At 42.8% G+C, this 17154-nt stretch overlaps 1 protein-coding gene across 3 annotated transcripts in view; it reads left to right on the top strand.

The window, feature by feature from the left end:
• The window catches only part of ldlrap1b (low density lipoprotein receptor adaptor protein 1b), a 93647-nt gene extending 80623 nt beyond the window's left edge, over positions 1-13024 (top strand). Inside the window, exons 8-11 of one of the 3 annotated variants that reach the window (XM_079528141.1) lie at positions 1353-1387; positions 10369-11416; positions 11627-11712; positions 11767-13024. In XM_079528141.1, coding sequence (XP_079384267.1) covers positions 1353-1387; positions 10369-10516 — 183 coding nt within the window. In that variant the 3' untranslated portion in view covers positions 10517-11416; positions 11627-11712; positions 11767-13024. Of the gene's footprint in view, positions 1-1352; positions 1388-8571; positions 8623-10368; positions 11417-11626 lie in introns of those variants that run through there. The other 2 variants (XM_079528140.1, XM_079528142.1) reach the window with 2 other exon arrangements.
• The last annotated feature ends 4130 nt before the right edge of the window (positions 13025-17154 follow it).

Genomic DNA, 17154 nt, shown 5'->3' with positions numbered 1-17154 from the left:
CTAGGAAACACAGAATGGGGGGACTTTTTTATTATTTCCTAAAATGTTGAAAAGGGTGGTTTTCCCCTTTAACCACAGATGTGAAATTCATGAACCAGTGTTGATTTCGTCGACTAAAACTATGACGAAAAATGTCCGTCGACTACCCTTTTTCCACTGACGAAAACTAAATGGAAACTACATGAAAACTAAGCTATGACGACTAAAACTAAGACTAAATGTATTGACAATTTCGCCAACAAATACAAACTAGACTAAAATGCTTGCAAGGGACTAGTGGACAAGAGATCCAGTATACTGTAAGTAAGACACAAGTTAGTTAGTTTATTTATCTCAGGCATGTTTAAAGGAGCATTCAGTGATTTGGGTGATTTTGAAAAAAACCCGGTCCACCCGGTAACAAGATGTGCACATGCACACGCTCTACAGTGGGGGAAGTACAACAGACCAACAGCACGTGCACCAATGCCCGCCCCACTCGATCATGATTGGAGGAAGGCACCTCTCATCCTGATTGGATGAAGGCTTTGCCACCCAAAGCCCAAACCGAAACTAGGGTTTTTTGACCCCAGGGGCTCACTGGGGACAGGTAGGAACTCCTTATATGGTCAGCACACTTTATAGTAGGGAGGATTATCCAAAAAATAAGAAAAAATAAGTGATATTTGAATTAAGTGAAATCACTGAATATACCTTTAAACAATGCAGTTGAACATACAGAATGAGGGTTACAAAGTCATTTTACACTTGCGTGCATGCTGAAAATAGCAGATCTACAAGCTCGCGCTCGCGACGCGTTGTGAGCTTGTAGATCGGCTATTTTCAGCAAGTGTAAAGGCCCGCCAAGTCGACTAAAGTCTTATGACATTTAGGGCAGTATTATGCGTGTCTTAAGTACCAGGTCTTATTACTTAACTTAAGACCTAGAGGCGTGGTCAATGCTGTTTGGCCACTCAGAATAGCCAAATGGCATTGATCACGCCTCCAGGTCTTATTACTTAACTTAAGACCTGGAGGCGTGATCAATGCCATTTGGCCAAACAGCCAAATTGCCATTTGGCCAAACAGCATTGACCACGCCTCTAGGTCTTAAGTTAAGTAATAAGACCTGGTACTTAAGACACGCATAATACTGCCCTTAGTCGACTAAAACTAGACTAACACTAAAACATTTCAGATGACAAAAATCTGACTAAAACTAAATTAAGTTTTATTGCAAAGACTATGACTAAACTAAAATCTAAATTTGCTGCCAAAAACGACACTGGGTACAACTCGTAAGTACTAAACGTATTGTGTTGGGTCCGGACATGACCCTCCCTAATAATATCTCTATGTGTTTTGTCTGGCAGGAGTTGGAGGACGGCCTGGATGAGGCTTTCTCAAGGTGAGGATTTGGATTTATTCCATACACACACACACACACACACACACACACACACACACACACACACACACACACACACACCTCTATTTCAGTCACATTCAAGCCGCATCCTGGAAATGGCCACGGTTTTAGGGCCCTCTCATAATAATAATAAACACGGCCACTCCCTCCCTTTGCTGGGCTCACGCAGCCCGAGAGAGACAGGCTGGGCTCACGCAGCCCGAGAGAGACAGGCTCGGTTTACGCGCCCTGGATTTTGTGCGGTAGGCAGACAGACAGACAGACAGATGTCTGAGTCATGCTTCTCTCTGCAAGGCCATATCCACCCAGTGATCCCACTGGAAGCTCCCCAGGAGGGAGGGAGGGTCCGAGGGAGGGAGGGTCCGAGGGAGGGAGGGTCCGAGGGAGGGAGGGAGGGAGGGTCCGAGGGAGGGTCCGAGGGAGGGAGGGAGGGAGGGTCCGAGGGAGGGAGGGAGGGAGGGAGGGAGGGAGGGAGGGTCCGAGGGAGGGAGGGAGGGGGGAAGAGGAAGAATTTCATGAAATACCCTGTTATTATTGCTGTTCAGAGACGAGCAAAGGCAAGAAGGAAGGAGGAGAAAAAAAACTCTTTCAAGGTGGTCTGTGTGTGTGTGTACGTCACGTGTGTGTGTGTGTGTGTGCGAGTGTGTGTGTGTGTGTGTGTGTGTGTGTGTGTGTGTGTGTGTGTGTGTGTGTGTGTGTGTGTGTGTGTGTGTGTGTGTGTGTGTGTGTGTGTGTGTGTGTGTGTGTGTGTGTGTGTGTGTGTGTGTGTGTGTGTGTGTGTGTGTGTGCGTGCGCGAGAGAGAGATGAAAGCATACATACTTGGTCTCAACTACCCAGACACTTCAGAGAAGTCCAAACGTTTCCATGCCCAGGACCCCCAAATAGCCATATCCTCTCTGGCTTTGAACCCTTTGATGAATCCGCTTAAAAAAAAGAATACGAAAATATATTATTTTGAATCTAAAATTATTTGAACATTTTATTTTTCCTCTCCTTTCCTATTGGGGCCCCCTGGCGGCCCCCTGGGGCGCCGTGGGTTGCCCACCAGGAACAAATTATACCTGTGAACCAGGTTCACGGTTGGCACTAACTAAAGCATCAAGCGTTTTCTTGACTGGTGCTAATCAACATTCCTGAAACATATTCCGTGCTAGTCACAAACCAATCCAAATCCACAGAGTCAAAGACGCCACTGCTATTAAACGCATTCCACTGCTCCTGTATCAGTAGAGCTAGAGACAGATAAGCCTGTTGGGTTCTGATACCACTTGTGTTTACGGCTGTTTATTTTGGAGTCAGCCAAGAAGTATGATTATTCACCGCTTTATTGGCGTTCTCATCCCCCCCCCACTCCATCTCGCTAATTTGACGGTGTGCTCCTCCTTCCCTCTCTTCCCGGGAAGTCTCTCTTTCATTTAGCTGAGGGAGAACGCAACAGCGCGACAGCCTCTCTCTGTAATCACGCCCTCTAAGAGGCAATTTTTTTGCCCCGTTATCGGATGATGATTTGTCTGCGCAACCCTGTAATTACGCCCTATAACGTTCGGTAATCTTGCCACTTCCGTGATTAACGAGCAGGCTCCCGCCGAGAGCTGTGACGCACGTGCCCACGGGGGCAGATTGGCGGATCTGAAGGGAAACGTTGATCGGGAGACAAAATGAAAAAGTCTTTGTAAAGCAGGAGAAACTGATTAATGCGTACTTAACACCGGGTTGGAGTTGGAGTAGCAGCTCAGCTGTTTGATTTTGATAGCAAATTTTAGTATAGTCTCTTGAATAGTTTTCATTTTAGTTTCACATTTTAGTCACCTGGGAATGTTTTAGTGTTTAGTCTAGTTTTAGTCGACTAAATATCATAAGATTTTAGTCGACTAAAATGTATTATGCCACCTTGATGCCATCGTAATGACACTTGCTGAAAATTAACGATCTACAAGCTCACAACGCGATGCGTTGTGAGCTTGTAGATCTGCTATTTTCAGCATGCAACCAAGTGTAAAATGACTTACATACTGGATCTCTTGTCCACTAGTTCCTTCCTAACATTGTAGTCTAGTTTTTATATGTTGACAAAATTGTCAGTATATTTAGTCTTAGTTTTAGTTTAGTTTCCATTTAGTCGGTGAAAAAAGGTAGTCGACGAACATTTTCTGTCATAGTATTAGTCGGCGAAATCAACACTGTCTGTTAGAGTAGAACATGTAGATAATGCTTCATGGCAGTAGAACATGTAGAACATGTAGAACATGTAGATAATGCTTCATGGAAGTAGAACATGTAGAACATGTAGAACATGTAGATAATGCTTCATGGCAGTAGAACATGTAGAACATGTAGATAATGCTTCATGGCAGTAGAACATGTAGAACATGTAGATAATGCTTCATGGCAGTATGCTGTCTAAGAGTAGAACATGTAGATAATGCTTCATGGCAGTAGAACATGTAGATAATGCTTCATGGCAGTATACTGTCTAAGAGTAGAACATGTAGTAGATAATGCTTCATGGCAGTATGCTGTCTAAGAGTAGAACATGTAGTAGATAATGCTTCATGGCAGTATACTGTCTAAGAGTAGAACATGTAGATAATGCTTCATGGCAGTAGAACATGTAGAACATGTAGAACATGTAGAACATGGCAGTAGAACATGTAGATAATGCTTCATGGCAGTATGCTGTCTAAGAGTAGAACATGTAGTAGATAATGCTTCATGGCAGTATGCTGTCTAAGAGTAGAACATGTAGATAATGCTTCATGGCAGTATACTGTCTAAGAGTAGAACATGTAGATAATGCTTCATGGCAGTATACTGTCTAAGAGTAGAACATGTAGATAATGCTTCATGGCAGTATGCTGTAGAGTAGAACATGTAGATAATGCTTCATGGCAGTATGCTGTAGAGTAGAACATGTAGATAATGCTTCATGGCAGTATGCTGTCTAAGAGTAGAACATGTAGAACATGTAGAACATGACAGTAGAACATGTAGATAATGCTTCATGGCAGTATGCTGTCTAAGAGTAGAACATGTAGATAATGCTTCATGGCAGTAGAACATGTAGAACATGACAGTAGAACATGTAGATAATGCTTCATGGCAGTATGCTGTCTAAGAGTAGAACATGTAGATAATGCTTCATGGCAGTATGCTGTCTAAGAGTAGAACATGTAGATAATGCTTCATGGCAGTATGCTGTCTAAGAGTAGAACATGTAGATAATGCTTCATGGCAGTATGCTGTCTAAGAGTAGAACATGTAGATAATGCTTCATGGCAGTATGCTGTCTAAGAGTAGAACATGTAGATAATGCTTCATGGCAGTATGCTGTCTAAGAGTAGAACATGTAGATAATGCTTCATGGCAGTATGCTGTCTAAGAGTAGAACATGTAGATAATGCTTCATGGCAGTATGCTGTCTAAGAGTAGAACATGTAGATAATGCTTCATGGCAGTATGCTGTCTAAGAGTAGAACATGTAGATAAAGCGTCATGGCAGTAGAACATGTAGAACATGTAGAACATGACAGTAGAACATGTAGATAATGCTTCATGGCAGTAGAACATGTAGAACATGTAGAACATGACAGTAGAACATGTAGATAATGCTTCATGGCAGTAGAACATGTAGAACATGTAGAACATGACAGTAGAACATGTAGATAATGCTTCATGGCAGTAGAACATGTAGAACATGTAGAACATGACAGTAGAACATGTAGATAATGCTTCATGGCAGTAGAACATGTAGAACATGTAGAACATGACAGTAGAACATGTAGATAATGCTTCATGGCAGTAGAACATGTAGAACATGTAGAACATGACAGTAGAACATGTAGATAATGCTTCATGGCAGTATGCTGTAGAGTAGAACATGTAGATAATGCTCTGATCTCAGGTCAAAATGGGTTAATATAAAGTCTTACCACGTAGCGTAGGAGGACAAGAACAATATCTACATGTCTGTCTTTCCATCTTACATACAGAGCTCTTTGTTACTTAACTGAAGAAGGGGGGGAAAAAAATAAAAGGACACAACAAAACAAATAACTTGCAGGCCATATCTCTGTGTCCTCTTGAAGGAGTAGAATGGCAGTGCTCTCTCCCGGGGGACGAGTGGGAAATCTGCTCCAAGCACGGCGCTAAATATAAACGCTGGATATTGACGGGGACGTTTTATTGTTTATATGTTTTTGCATTCCTCTTGATTTCCTCTGGGACCGAGAGGAACTGAGGTCAGAGGCGCTTCCTCTACATTTTGAGCAATGAACTTGTGTATGCAAGGCCGTTTACACATGTAGCATAGAACTAATTTATACAAGGCCGTTTACACATGTAGCATAGAACTAATTTATACAAGGCCGTTTACACATGTAGCATAGAACTAATTTATACAAGGCCGTTTACACATGTAGCATAGAACTAATTTATACAAGGCCGTTTACACATGTAGCATAGAACTAATTTATACAAGGCCGTTTACACATGTAGCATAGAACTAATTTATACAAGGCCGTTTACACATGTAGCATAGAACTAATTTATACAAGGCCGTTTACACATGTAGCATAGAACTAATTTATACAAGGCCGTTTACACATGTAGCATAGAACTCATTTATACAAGGCCGTTTACACATGTAGCATAGAACTCATTTATACAAGGCCGTTTACACATGTAGCATAGAACTAATTTATACAAGGCCGTTTACACATGTAGCATAGAACTAATTTATACAAGGCCGTTTAGACATGTAGCATAGAACTAATTTATACAAGGCCGTTTACACATGTAGCATAGAACTAATTTATACAAGGCCGTTTACACATGTAGCATAGAACTAATTTATACAAGGCCGTTTACACATGTAGCATAGAACTAATTTATACAAGGCCGTTTACACATGTAGCATAGAACTAATTTATACAAGGCCGTTTACACATGTAGCATAGAACTAATTTATACAAGGCCGTTTACACATGTAGCATAGAACTAATTTATACAAGGCCGTTTACACATGTAGCATAGAACTAATTTATACAAGGCCGTCATAGAACTCATGTATACGTGGTCGTTTACACATGTAGCATAGAACTAATTTATACAAGGCCGTTTACACATGTAGCATAGAACTAATTTATACAAGGCCGTTTACACATGTAGCATAGAACTAATTTATACAAGGCCGTTTACACATGTAGCATAGAACTAATTTATACAAGGCCGTTTACACATGTAGCATAGAACTAATTTATACAAGGCCGTTTACACATGTAGCATAGAACTAATTTATACAAGGCCGTTTACACATGTAGCATAGAACTAATTTATACAAGGCCGTTTACACATGTAGCATAGAACTAATTTGTACAAGGCCGTTTACACATGTAGCATAGAACTAATTTATACAAGGCCGCTTACACACGTAGCATATAACTAATTTATACAAGGCCGTTTACACACGTAGCATAGAACTAATTTATACAAGGCCGTTTACACATGTAGCATAGAACAAATTTATACAAGGCCGTTTACACATGTAGCATAGAACTAATTTATACAAGGCCGTTTACACATGTAGCATAGAACTAATTTATACAAGGCCGTTTACACATGTAGCATAGAACTAATTTATACAAGGCCGTTTACACATGTAGCATAGAACTAATTTATACAAGGCCGTTTACACATGTAGCATAGAACTAATTTATACAAGGCCGTTTACACATGTAGCATAGAACTAATTTGTACAAGGCTGTTTACACATGTAGCATAGAACTAATTTATACAAGAACTCATTGATGACTTTTGATGCAGCAGACTCCCCCCCCCCCCCCCCCCCCCCCCCCCCGAGTGGTCCCGAACCACAGGTTGAGAACCAGCGTAGTGCAATGTATGATAGCAAGTACAGTACATGAATCACAATTATGCATTTCACAGACGGACCAATAGTTTCATCCTGGGAGGCTGGGAAGAGAATTTTGTGAGAAAAAAAAAAGTGTTCCTATTTCTTTCAGTTCCTTTTTGTATTTTGCTTTGAGTTCCTTTTTGTGTATTGCTGACAATTAATCAAATTCTTTGGACGATTTGTGACTTAATCTTACTAGCAGAGACCAATATGGGTCCTTTTCTAAATCTCAGGATAATTCTTTACTGCAGTGAGATGCCTTTGCCATCTGCTGGCCGCAGATTGTCGTTGCACGTTGGAACCACGATGAAATGCCTGATAATCAAACTACTGTAATACAATCTAGTGATGAAAACCGATCAATGCCTTCGGAGAAAGACGAGATTAATGTCAGAGTAATTTGAGATTTGGGCAGTTTTACAAATATCAACCACTGCCTGATTTATTGGTAACAATGTCCTTTGTGCCCACCCCAACCCACCCCACCCCAGCCGCAGTCTGGATAGTTTTGAATCCTACTCAGGTAAACGATGTCGTCCTCTTCGCACCATCCCACCACCATTCACCTCCACTTTAGTCTGTATTCACATTCTTGAGTGTTGGTTTTCGGGGGCCAATATCAGGATGCATGGTAGTTTCTTCTTGTGTCCTTGTGAAGCCATGGCTCAGAACCCTGTTCAGACGATGATGATATCGCACAGACAGTACGATCCTTGTTCAGCTTTCATAATGGCACATGGATTAAAGTTTTCAGTCGCCACGACTGATTTCGGTCATTTGGATTCCAAAGAAGCCAAGCGTGTCTTCTGTGAAAGCATGCTGCGCACCGAAAATAGCCGATCTACAAGCTCGCAACACGTCGCAGCGCGATGTGTTGTGTGCTTGTAGATTGGATATTTTCGGTCATTCGTGATTTTAAGATGAAAGAGTATTTGAAGTGATCAAACTAGCAATAGAATACAGGTTTAGAAGCATCTTCCAGAAACATGAATGATCTCAGAAATGCCATGATTTCCTCAGCCGGTCGGCCTAAAACATCATTACATTTTCAGTCTTGAGATTTTATTTGGCTTTATTCCACGTGATGGCAAGGTTCTCTGGCCACGGGACGTCCCTGACATATAGCTCTGTCCATTCACATATACGTTGTTCTCATCATGGAACGTCCCCGACATAGTTCTGTCCATTCACGTACACGTTGTTCTCATCTCGGAATGTCTCGTTGTGTTTTGGTCTTCCTGTCTCCATCAGCGTTGTGCTCCCCGTTGCTGCCGCGTCACTCGTTTGAGTGATGTCATGGTGGTGAGCAAAAACGGTGTGTGTCTGTGTGTGTGTGTGTGTGTTCATGTGTAGCTTTTTGATGTGTTGATTCTACAATCCCGACATTTTATGTCCGTTCTTTTGTCTCCCTCTCCGAGTTGAGAGAGGTAATTGCAACGATGTACAAACTAAAAGATGGTGCCTATTTAGTGTCCAATGGGCTATATATAATATGCACACAGAATAACTCTTCCTACTTCCGGGCTGCTTGGCTTAACCTACTTCCTTCACAGGTGTTACTGATGATACAAGTTAAGGCTCTGTTCCATTTTGTGTGCAGTGGTTCTCAAACGTTTGAATTTCAAGGATCCCCATAACGCTGAGAGTGTACAAATGGAACCAAAATTGGTTCTATTTGTACACTCGAGTTACACACCCGTACAGGGCCATTTGGAACCCACTCAAGGACACTTTGGGACCCACTGGTGTAGCCGTTTGACCAGAATGGAACGGAGCCTTCATCAGTGTCATCGGTAACACACAAGGAAGTAGGGATGGGGCCCAAGTTCTTTCCAAAATGGCGTGTGTGCATAGAGCCCATTGACTGTCTGATTCACATGACCTTGTCAACCAGCAGGTGTTTGTTAAGACAACGCAACTATAGCACACAGACTCTACCATTCAGATTGGTAAAATAAGCCCCGGATTGTAGCTTTAAAAGGGAAGTCTTGTGTTTGCAGCGGTTGTAATCGTGGTGGGGTTGAGTCTTGTGTCGCTGTGTGGTGTGAATATCATCTATACTATAGATCATACATGGGCAGCTGGCGGCCCGGGGCCCACATGCTGCCCCCATCAGCACTTAACCCACTTTGACCTGAGATCAGATTCTAAAAATGTCTTATAAATCCTGACAGTTTTCTGAAAAAGCTATGTTTCTTTGATTTTTCAAAAATAGCAGACTTACAAGTTCATAGCGCGCCACTCGGTGGCGCGCTATGAGCTTGTAGATCTGCTATTTTTCAATAGCTAAAGCATAACATAATGCTAACACCAAAAGGGGTTCCCGCCCAAAATGGGTTAATGCCACCCGCAGAATTCTGATATATTATTGATTTCAGCTAATTACTAGTATTAAAATGTTATTGCCTCTTTTTTGGTATTTGTATTATTTGTATTTAGTTAATAAAACTATAACTAAATGCATTTGAAATTAAATAAAAAAAGGTTACTTTTCAGGATTCCAATTGAAACATAGCAAAAAAGAGATTCAGGATTTCAATTCAAAATTTCAAATAATATAGCAAAGATAGCTGATCTACAAGCTCAAAACGCATAGCACTGCGAAGCGCTTTGAGCTTGTAGATCGGCTATTGTTGCTACGACAGTAATATGCAATGTGGCCCTCTGGAGTGAGTGTGGAAATTTAGTGGCCCTCTCCATCGTCAAAGTTGCCCACCCCCGATGACCATTTTGTTGGTTTGTCGTGCCTGTGTTTTCCTCGTAACGACTGGTTTTGTTGTGCCTGTGTTGTCCTCGTAACGGTTTTGTTGTAGAACAGTGCTGTGGAATGGGTGCTGAAGTGTGTGTGTGTGTCTCTACTAGAATCAGATATGTGGCTCATAACTTCTCACATGCATTTTCACGTTTCATCATCATGGTAGATGTTGGGTCTGTGATTCTTCCCCGTGCAATGGTGGTACAACACTGACACTTGTTCCTTCTCTTTTCGTGTGTGTTGTTTGTCGTTCCCCCCCCCCCCCCCCCCCCCACACACACACACCAATGCAGACTCGCTGAGTCTCGCACTAACCCCCAGGTCCTGGACATTGGGGTGACCCCTCAGGACTTCAACACAGACGAGTGCCTGTCCCCAGGCAAATGGGACAAAGCGGAAACGGAAGACCTCGGCGAGCAAAAGGACACGTTGGGCTTCTGAAAGGGCGAAGTATAGCCACCAAGAGGGAGGGGAAACAAGAGGGAAAGAAGAGGAGGAGAAAAAAAGTGGACGAGACATGGCTGGAAAATGTGGAGAAATGTTGAAAGGGACACCGCTGACATGGTGTGTGGTTTTCCAACTTTCCTCGCTGCCAAGTCCTTTCAATGGTGCCATCTAGTGGCTATTGGATGCTACCGCATCGTGGCTAGAAGGTGGGGGGGAGGGGGGGGGGGGGGGGGTCACATGAGCTGTCTGCTCAGAGAACAGACCAAAGCAATACAGTACTACATACCAATGTATCCCTTTTTTTTCTATCAAAGGAACATGCAGTCATTTAATGTTTGTTACAGTCGGCATTGTAATGGTTACTCTTTGTTTTTCAGTTTACCCACTCACTGTATAATTTGTACGTTTGCTTATGGTAGCCTATGTATTTCTATTCATTATATTCAAGTATGTTTGTGTATATATGTACAAAGTGAGAGAGCAAAGGAACTATAATAATGATGATTTGCTTGGCACAGGTTATTATGTCATTAAGGACATGCCAGGGTGCCGTTTCCTATACTTCATGGATATCGAGGCATAAATGCCCGGTTTATACGTGCTTGCGCGTCATCGTGTCATACACCAAAGGTATAGCTGATCTACAAGCGGACAACGCATTGCACCGCTACGTGTTTTGCGCTTGCAGATCCGTTATGTTTGATGCTTGATGCTGGCGTGCAACTTAAGGGTGCGCGTTCAGAAATGAGCTGAGAATCTGCTCCGATTCTAGAACACTTTGTTTTTTACAGATCGAGTGCTCTGATATCTGTTCATGACATTTCAGTAGATGCTCGATCATTAAATGATGTTGCCAATTTTATATTTAAAATGAACTATTTTGTTACACATACCGTATGTGTGACACTACTGTACAGTTGGGTGCCACCGATATTGTCCCTTATCATTTGACCCATTTAGGCCTGACCTCAAAATTTAAAAAAATCCTTCTAAATCCTCCAGTTTTCTGAAATAAATATTTTCACGATTTTTCAAAAATAGCAGACCTACAAGCTCGTAGCGCGCCACTCGGTGGCGCGCTATGAGCTTGTAGATCTGCTATAGACAATATCGATGGCCTCCAACTGTAGATGCATTTTGAAAGTACCAAACAAGATGCGAGTATCGTGAACACATTGGCCAAAACCTGGGTTGCCCCAAGCAACGGAGCAGGGAGGGAGACTGCAGCATGTTTGGTGCTCTAGACCAGGGGTTTTCACCTGATTATGACCCAGGGACCAGTGACCACCACCCTGACTAAGAATCAACCTGGGGACCACTGTTGTGTTGTGTTGAAGGATATTTGGCGGGGTGTGGAAATGAAATATTGACTTAAGGGCTCCATTTAAATTGTTAATTTGAGGTGAATTAAATGAAGCCCTTAACGGTCATTATTTAACTGACATACGCTAGTGGTCTGGAGCTCAAAAAAGAATGAGAACCACTGATCTCTTCCTTTCCCATGGTTGCCCTTATTCTGTTCTTAACCTTCCATAAACTCATACAGCAGACACATTGCATGACAGCGATTGCATGATTATATGGGGACATTTCCTAATAATGGTGACTCAACAAGTCAATCCGTGGTACGCCTGCACTTTCCCTTGACATTCTAATTCCCTTTTCTTGACATCCAACTGACAACATTGCTGTGTCATCATACATCACCAGTGCAATTTAGTGCACCAACTAGTGGTCGATTAAAAACACATCTTCAATTTCATACACTAAATGCATTCTCATCAGGGACCACATGCAATACCTTCACCGACCGCCAGTGGTCCACGGACCACCAGTTGAAAACCCCTGCTCTAGACTGTATTCAACCGGTCATAATCATGTTAATACATGGACTGTTTTGACGAGTTCATTTAAAAAAAAGAAGTGACAACGTTAGTTTATGGGAGTCTCTCCTATGACCGCTTTGAGCATTATTCTCAGAGCATATTTGCAAACTCACCCTAAATGTAAATCGGTTTAACTGGTTTTGATGAGCAGAATTCCTTGGAGAAAAGGCGGAGAGGAATAAAGTTACTACCTGTTGGGCAATAGCTTTTGGATGGTCAAATAAGGCTTTAACAAAGTGTCTGTGCGTGCGTATGTGTGTGTGTGCGCGTGTTATGCCTAAACGTGTGAGATGAAAGAAATCAAGATGACAATCTTATTTTTTTGTATTGCAAAATCTATTTTTGCACTCCACTCACATCCCTCTCTAAAGCACATATTTCAATTAGAGGAAATGACCCTCAATACCATCAAGCTTATTAATTAAGGCATAGGTTAAATACCACTTTACAGTATGTTAAATTATATTGCAATTCAGTTTTTGCTAGTGCATTTTTTTTGAGGATGGGTCGCAGTGTTATTTTTGACATTTTCTTAATCTTTGAAATTAATTTAAGTAACTGATTCAGTTACACAAACTTCAATAAAATTGGCAGTGCGTGGCCTATCTTATTGTGATTTGTTTGTTGCTAAATCTAATTCTGTATGTGGTTGGATTGTATGCATGATTATTGATTAGGGTCTGAATCCTTTTAGGATTTTAACGATTCCAGTTCCTTAACGGTTTCCTTTAACCATTCCTATAATAGGGGGTTCCAAATGGACCCTCGCAGGTCTGTAGCAGGTCTGTAACTCTGAGGATACAAATGGAACCATTGGAACCATGTGTTTGGTTAAAAATGAATGGCTCTTGTATGATTAAAATCCATCTGTCTGGAAAGCTTTGGCGGAATGAGCTAATGGAGAACGCTGTGTAATGTTGTAATTTGTTCCTAAAGGGACCGTTTTGGTAGGATCTGACCCAGGCTGTTGTGTGGAATACATCATGTAATGTTTGGAATAAACCAGTGTCGTCATATACAAGGCTAATGGAGAATGTGGCTAAACCACAGATGTCATGTTGGAGATATCATCACATCTGTTCCTATTTGGTCTGCAGGTCTTCAAAAGATCTAGAGGTGAATGGATACATGTTGAGAGAGAAGCTGATGAACAGCCAAAAGACGCATCCCAGACCTACTAGGCTGGGTGAAAAAACAGTATAACAGCATATAAGAATGAAAGATCTGCACACTGATATTGCTGCTCCCCAAATGCATGTTTACTTAGTAAATCGTGCATTTTGATGCAGCAATATTGCTGTGCACATATTTTTTTCGTATATGCTGAAGAATGGATGCGTGCCACAAAACACCACAGAGGTTTGGAATACCAGCAAGACTTTGCCAGTGGCTTAGACAGTACTGAATCCACGTGACACCCTGTCAGATGCAACGCTTCCAGCACTGCCTCAGCACTCCGAGTGCTTCGTTATTCTGGACTGTGCAGTGCACCTCTACAGTGGAGTGACTGTCAGTTACACTATTCACTCCACAGTTGTGATGTGTGCGCTAGAGGCAGAGCATCCTGACAATGAGTTCTCTGAAAAGTTTGGGCACTTTGACAGGGACGCCATTTTGGCACCCATGTATTTTAGGGCACAACATGGCTTTTCCTAAACGGTTGGCATGGAGCCGTGATTGTGTGTTTGACTTGGATGTTGATCTATATATCTTGTCCCAGTAAGAGAGCTAGAGCTATAGCAGTGAGGAAGATAATGACTTATAGAGATGGAATGGACTTCAGTGGCTAGTGGCTTCTGTAACCTTGATTTACTGTATCATAAGAGGCCACAAGTCTGATTCAACCTACAGTACTATGGACACAAAGTGGGGGAGGGAGGAATGATGAGATCACATTTTTATGTAGACATAGCACTCTATAGTGTTTACTCATAGTTTAATTGTAGGCCTACAGATATTCTACTATTAGACGGATGTTAGGTTCTTAGCTTACTTATGATTCTTGATGACTATGTGTTGTTCTTGCTTTAATAGGCCTAATGCAAGTCACTCTGGAATAAGAGCATCTGCTAAAAAAAATGCCTAAATTGTAACTTGTAATGTGGAAACAAAAGAACATCCTCATTGGACAACGGTTCCAGTGGCAGCGCCTTGCCAGTGGCTGCAGAGAGGATTGCATCACACAATCCTCTGCCACCAGCGGTAGAAAGAATCTCAGGCTCTGCTGGCTCCTGCAGGACCATCATGGGACCAAGGATAGATGTCACACAGCTTATGTCTGTGCAGAATGCATACAGAGAGAGTCCCCAGGAGTTCCACCGGAACCAATCTTTGGAACTGCGTGACCACGTTGCCATTGGAGGTTCACCGTGCAACGTCACTATCATCCTAGTGGCATCAATTTGAGCATGAAAGAAGTGAAAGAAACCAAAGTGAATGCTGTGCTACATCCACTTGTGACTTCCCTGTGTTTCCATGGTAACGGCAATTCCGATTCAGATACCTTTATTTGTCATTGTGTAAAACACACAGGAATTTGTTTTGACGTTGTCATGTGTGCGTTCAATTCTTTTTTCACAAAAAACACAACCAACAGACACAAGACAATACCGTGCAGGGAAAATAAATATAAAGTGCATAGTTATAGTCCATAGTGCAACAATGTTCCCGGTGTCAAAGTGCTGGTGTCACTAGGGGACAGGGGTGGAAGGGAAGCCAGAGTCATTGAGCAGCCTGGCATCTGAGGGGAAAAACCTTTGTCTGTGTCGGGTTTTCGTAGCCTTCGTCAGCCACAACCTTCTCCCGGAAGGGAGCATGGTGAGGAGGCTGTGGCCAGGGTGGGTGCATCAATGCATCAACACAGGGATCAGAACAGAAAGTTACAAGTTCATTGCACCCAAAACCCACCAAGAAAGAACATGTTGACTAATCTTTAATCTATACGAAAGTAATTACACATGTTTGTAGTTTCCCTGAACGGTCCTGAGTCTAGACTAGACTAGACTAGTGTGATCATGTTTCACATTGATCAACCTCCACAATAAAAAAACATTGATTAAATATTAAAGATCATACATTTAGCTATGTAAGCATCCTACTGCAACCAGTAGGCCAGTTATTTTTGAGGGGTGCTAGCCCCTCCAACGTCTCACTTTTGAAATTACTTCATAATGGCAGCCAAGTCTTGGACTTTTAATGTTTGCTTAGAGCACTTTATACAAACATTAGCAGGCGCCCCTCACTTCACATGAGTGTGATTGATTCCTCTTTTTTTTAAATTATGTTTATTAAGCTTTCAGCAGACAGATAGACAGACAGACAGTGGCCCCCAAAATAGCAGACCTACAAGCTCGTAGCGCGGCACCGAGTGCCGCGCTACGAGCTTGTAGGTCTGCTATTTTAGACAGACAGACAGACAAGACAGATTGTTAGACATTACATTACATTACATTACATTACAGTCATTTAGCAGACGCTTTTATCCAAAGCGACTTACAATAAGTGTATTCAACATAGGTAGGGAACAAAAACTACTAATCACCAGAAGTCTTTAGTGCATTTTCTGCAAAAACAAGCAACCAAGAGTATACCTAGCGCTAAGGTAAAAGTGCAATATATCAGCTACCTATTTCCTTAAACAGATGAGACAAAATAGCTAAATCAAATGAGCATGAGCTAAAACAATTAAGTGTATCGACTAAACAAGATCCAATAAACAATACAACAATAGAAAACAAGCGTTCGTACAACTAGTTAACAACAAGTAGGTCAGGCAGAGAGGAAGGGTAGTGTTTCCTGAAGAGGTGGGTTTTCAACCTGCGGCGAAATATGGGCAGTGACTCTGCTGTCCTAACATCAGTGGGAAGTTCATTCCACCACTGTGGGGCCAGAACAGAAAAGAGTCGTGACCGTGTGGATCGGCCAGAAGGACCCTTGAGTGACGAGGCAATCAGTCGCCCCGAGGTGGCAGACCGAAGTGGTCGGGCAGGGGTGTAGGCATCGACCATAGCCCGGAGGTAGGAAGGAGCTGTTCCTTTCACTGCCCTATAGGCTAACACCAGGGTTTTTAACTGGATGCGAGCCGCTACGGGGAGCCAGTGTAGAGAACGGAGAAGGATGGTTGTGTGGGAGAACTTGGGGCGGTTGAACACCAGACGAGCCGCAGCTTTCTGAACAAGCTCCAGAGGTCTGATGGCAGATGCCGGAGCACCAGCAAGGAGGGAGTTGCAGTAGTCCAGGCGGGAGATGACGAGAGCCTGGATGAGCACCTGGGCTGCCTTCTCCGTGAGGAAGGGGCGAATCCTCCTGATGTTGTAGAGGAGGAATCTGCAGGACCTTGTCACTGATGCGATGTTTGCCGAGAACGTCAGTTGATCGTCCAGGGTCACACCCAGATTCTTCGCAGTCCGAGTTGAGGTCACCACAGCATTATCAATGGTGATGGCCATGTCTCGGTGCGGACAGCCCTTCCCCGGGAGGAACATCAGCTCAGTCTTGTCCAGGTTGAGCTTCAGGTGGTTTGTCGACATCCACTCCGAGATGTCAGCCAGACAAGCAGCAATGCGTGCCTCCACTTGGGTATCAGAGGGAGGGAATGAGAGGATCAGCTGGGTGTCATCGGCATAGCAGTGGTAGGAAAAGCCATGGGAGTGGATGACAGCACCCAGAGATGTAGTGTAGAGAGAGAAAAGAAGAGGACCCAGAACCGAGCCTTGGGGAACCCCAGTTGTGAGCCTGTGTGGTTCT

The sequence above is a fragment of the Electrona antarctica genome (genome assembly GCF_951216825.1).
Source record: "Electrona antarctica genome assembly, chromosome: 18".
Lineage (NCBI taxonomy): Eukaryota > Metazoa > Chordata > Actinopteri > Myctophiformes > Myctophidae > Electrona > Electrona antarctica.
The sequence above is the reverse complement of the archived record's forward strand: the minus strand, read 5'-3'. Positions and strand labels throughout refer to the sequence as shown.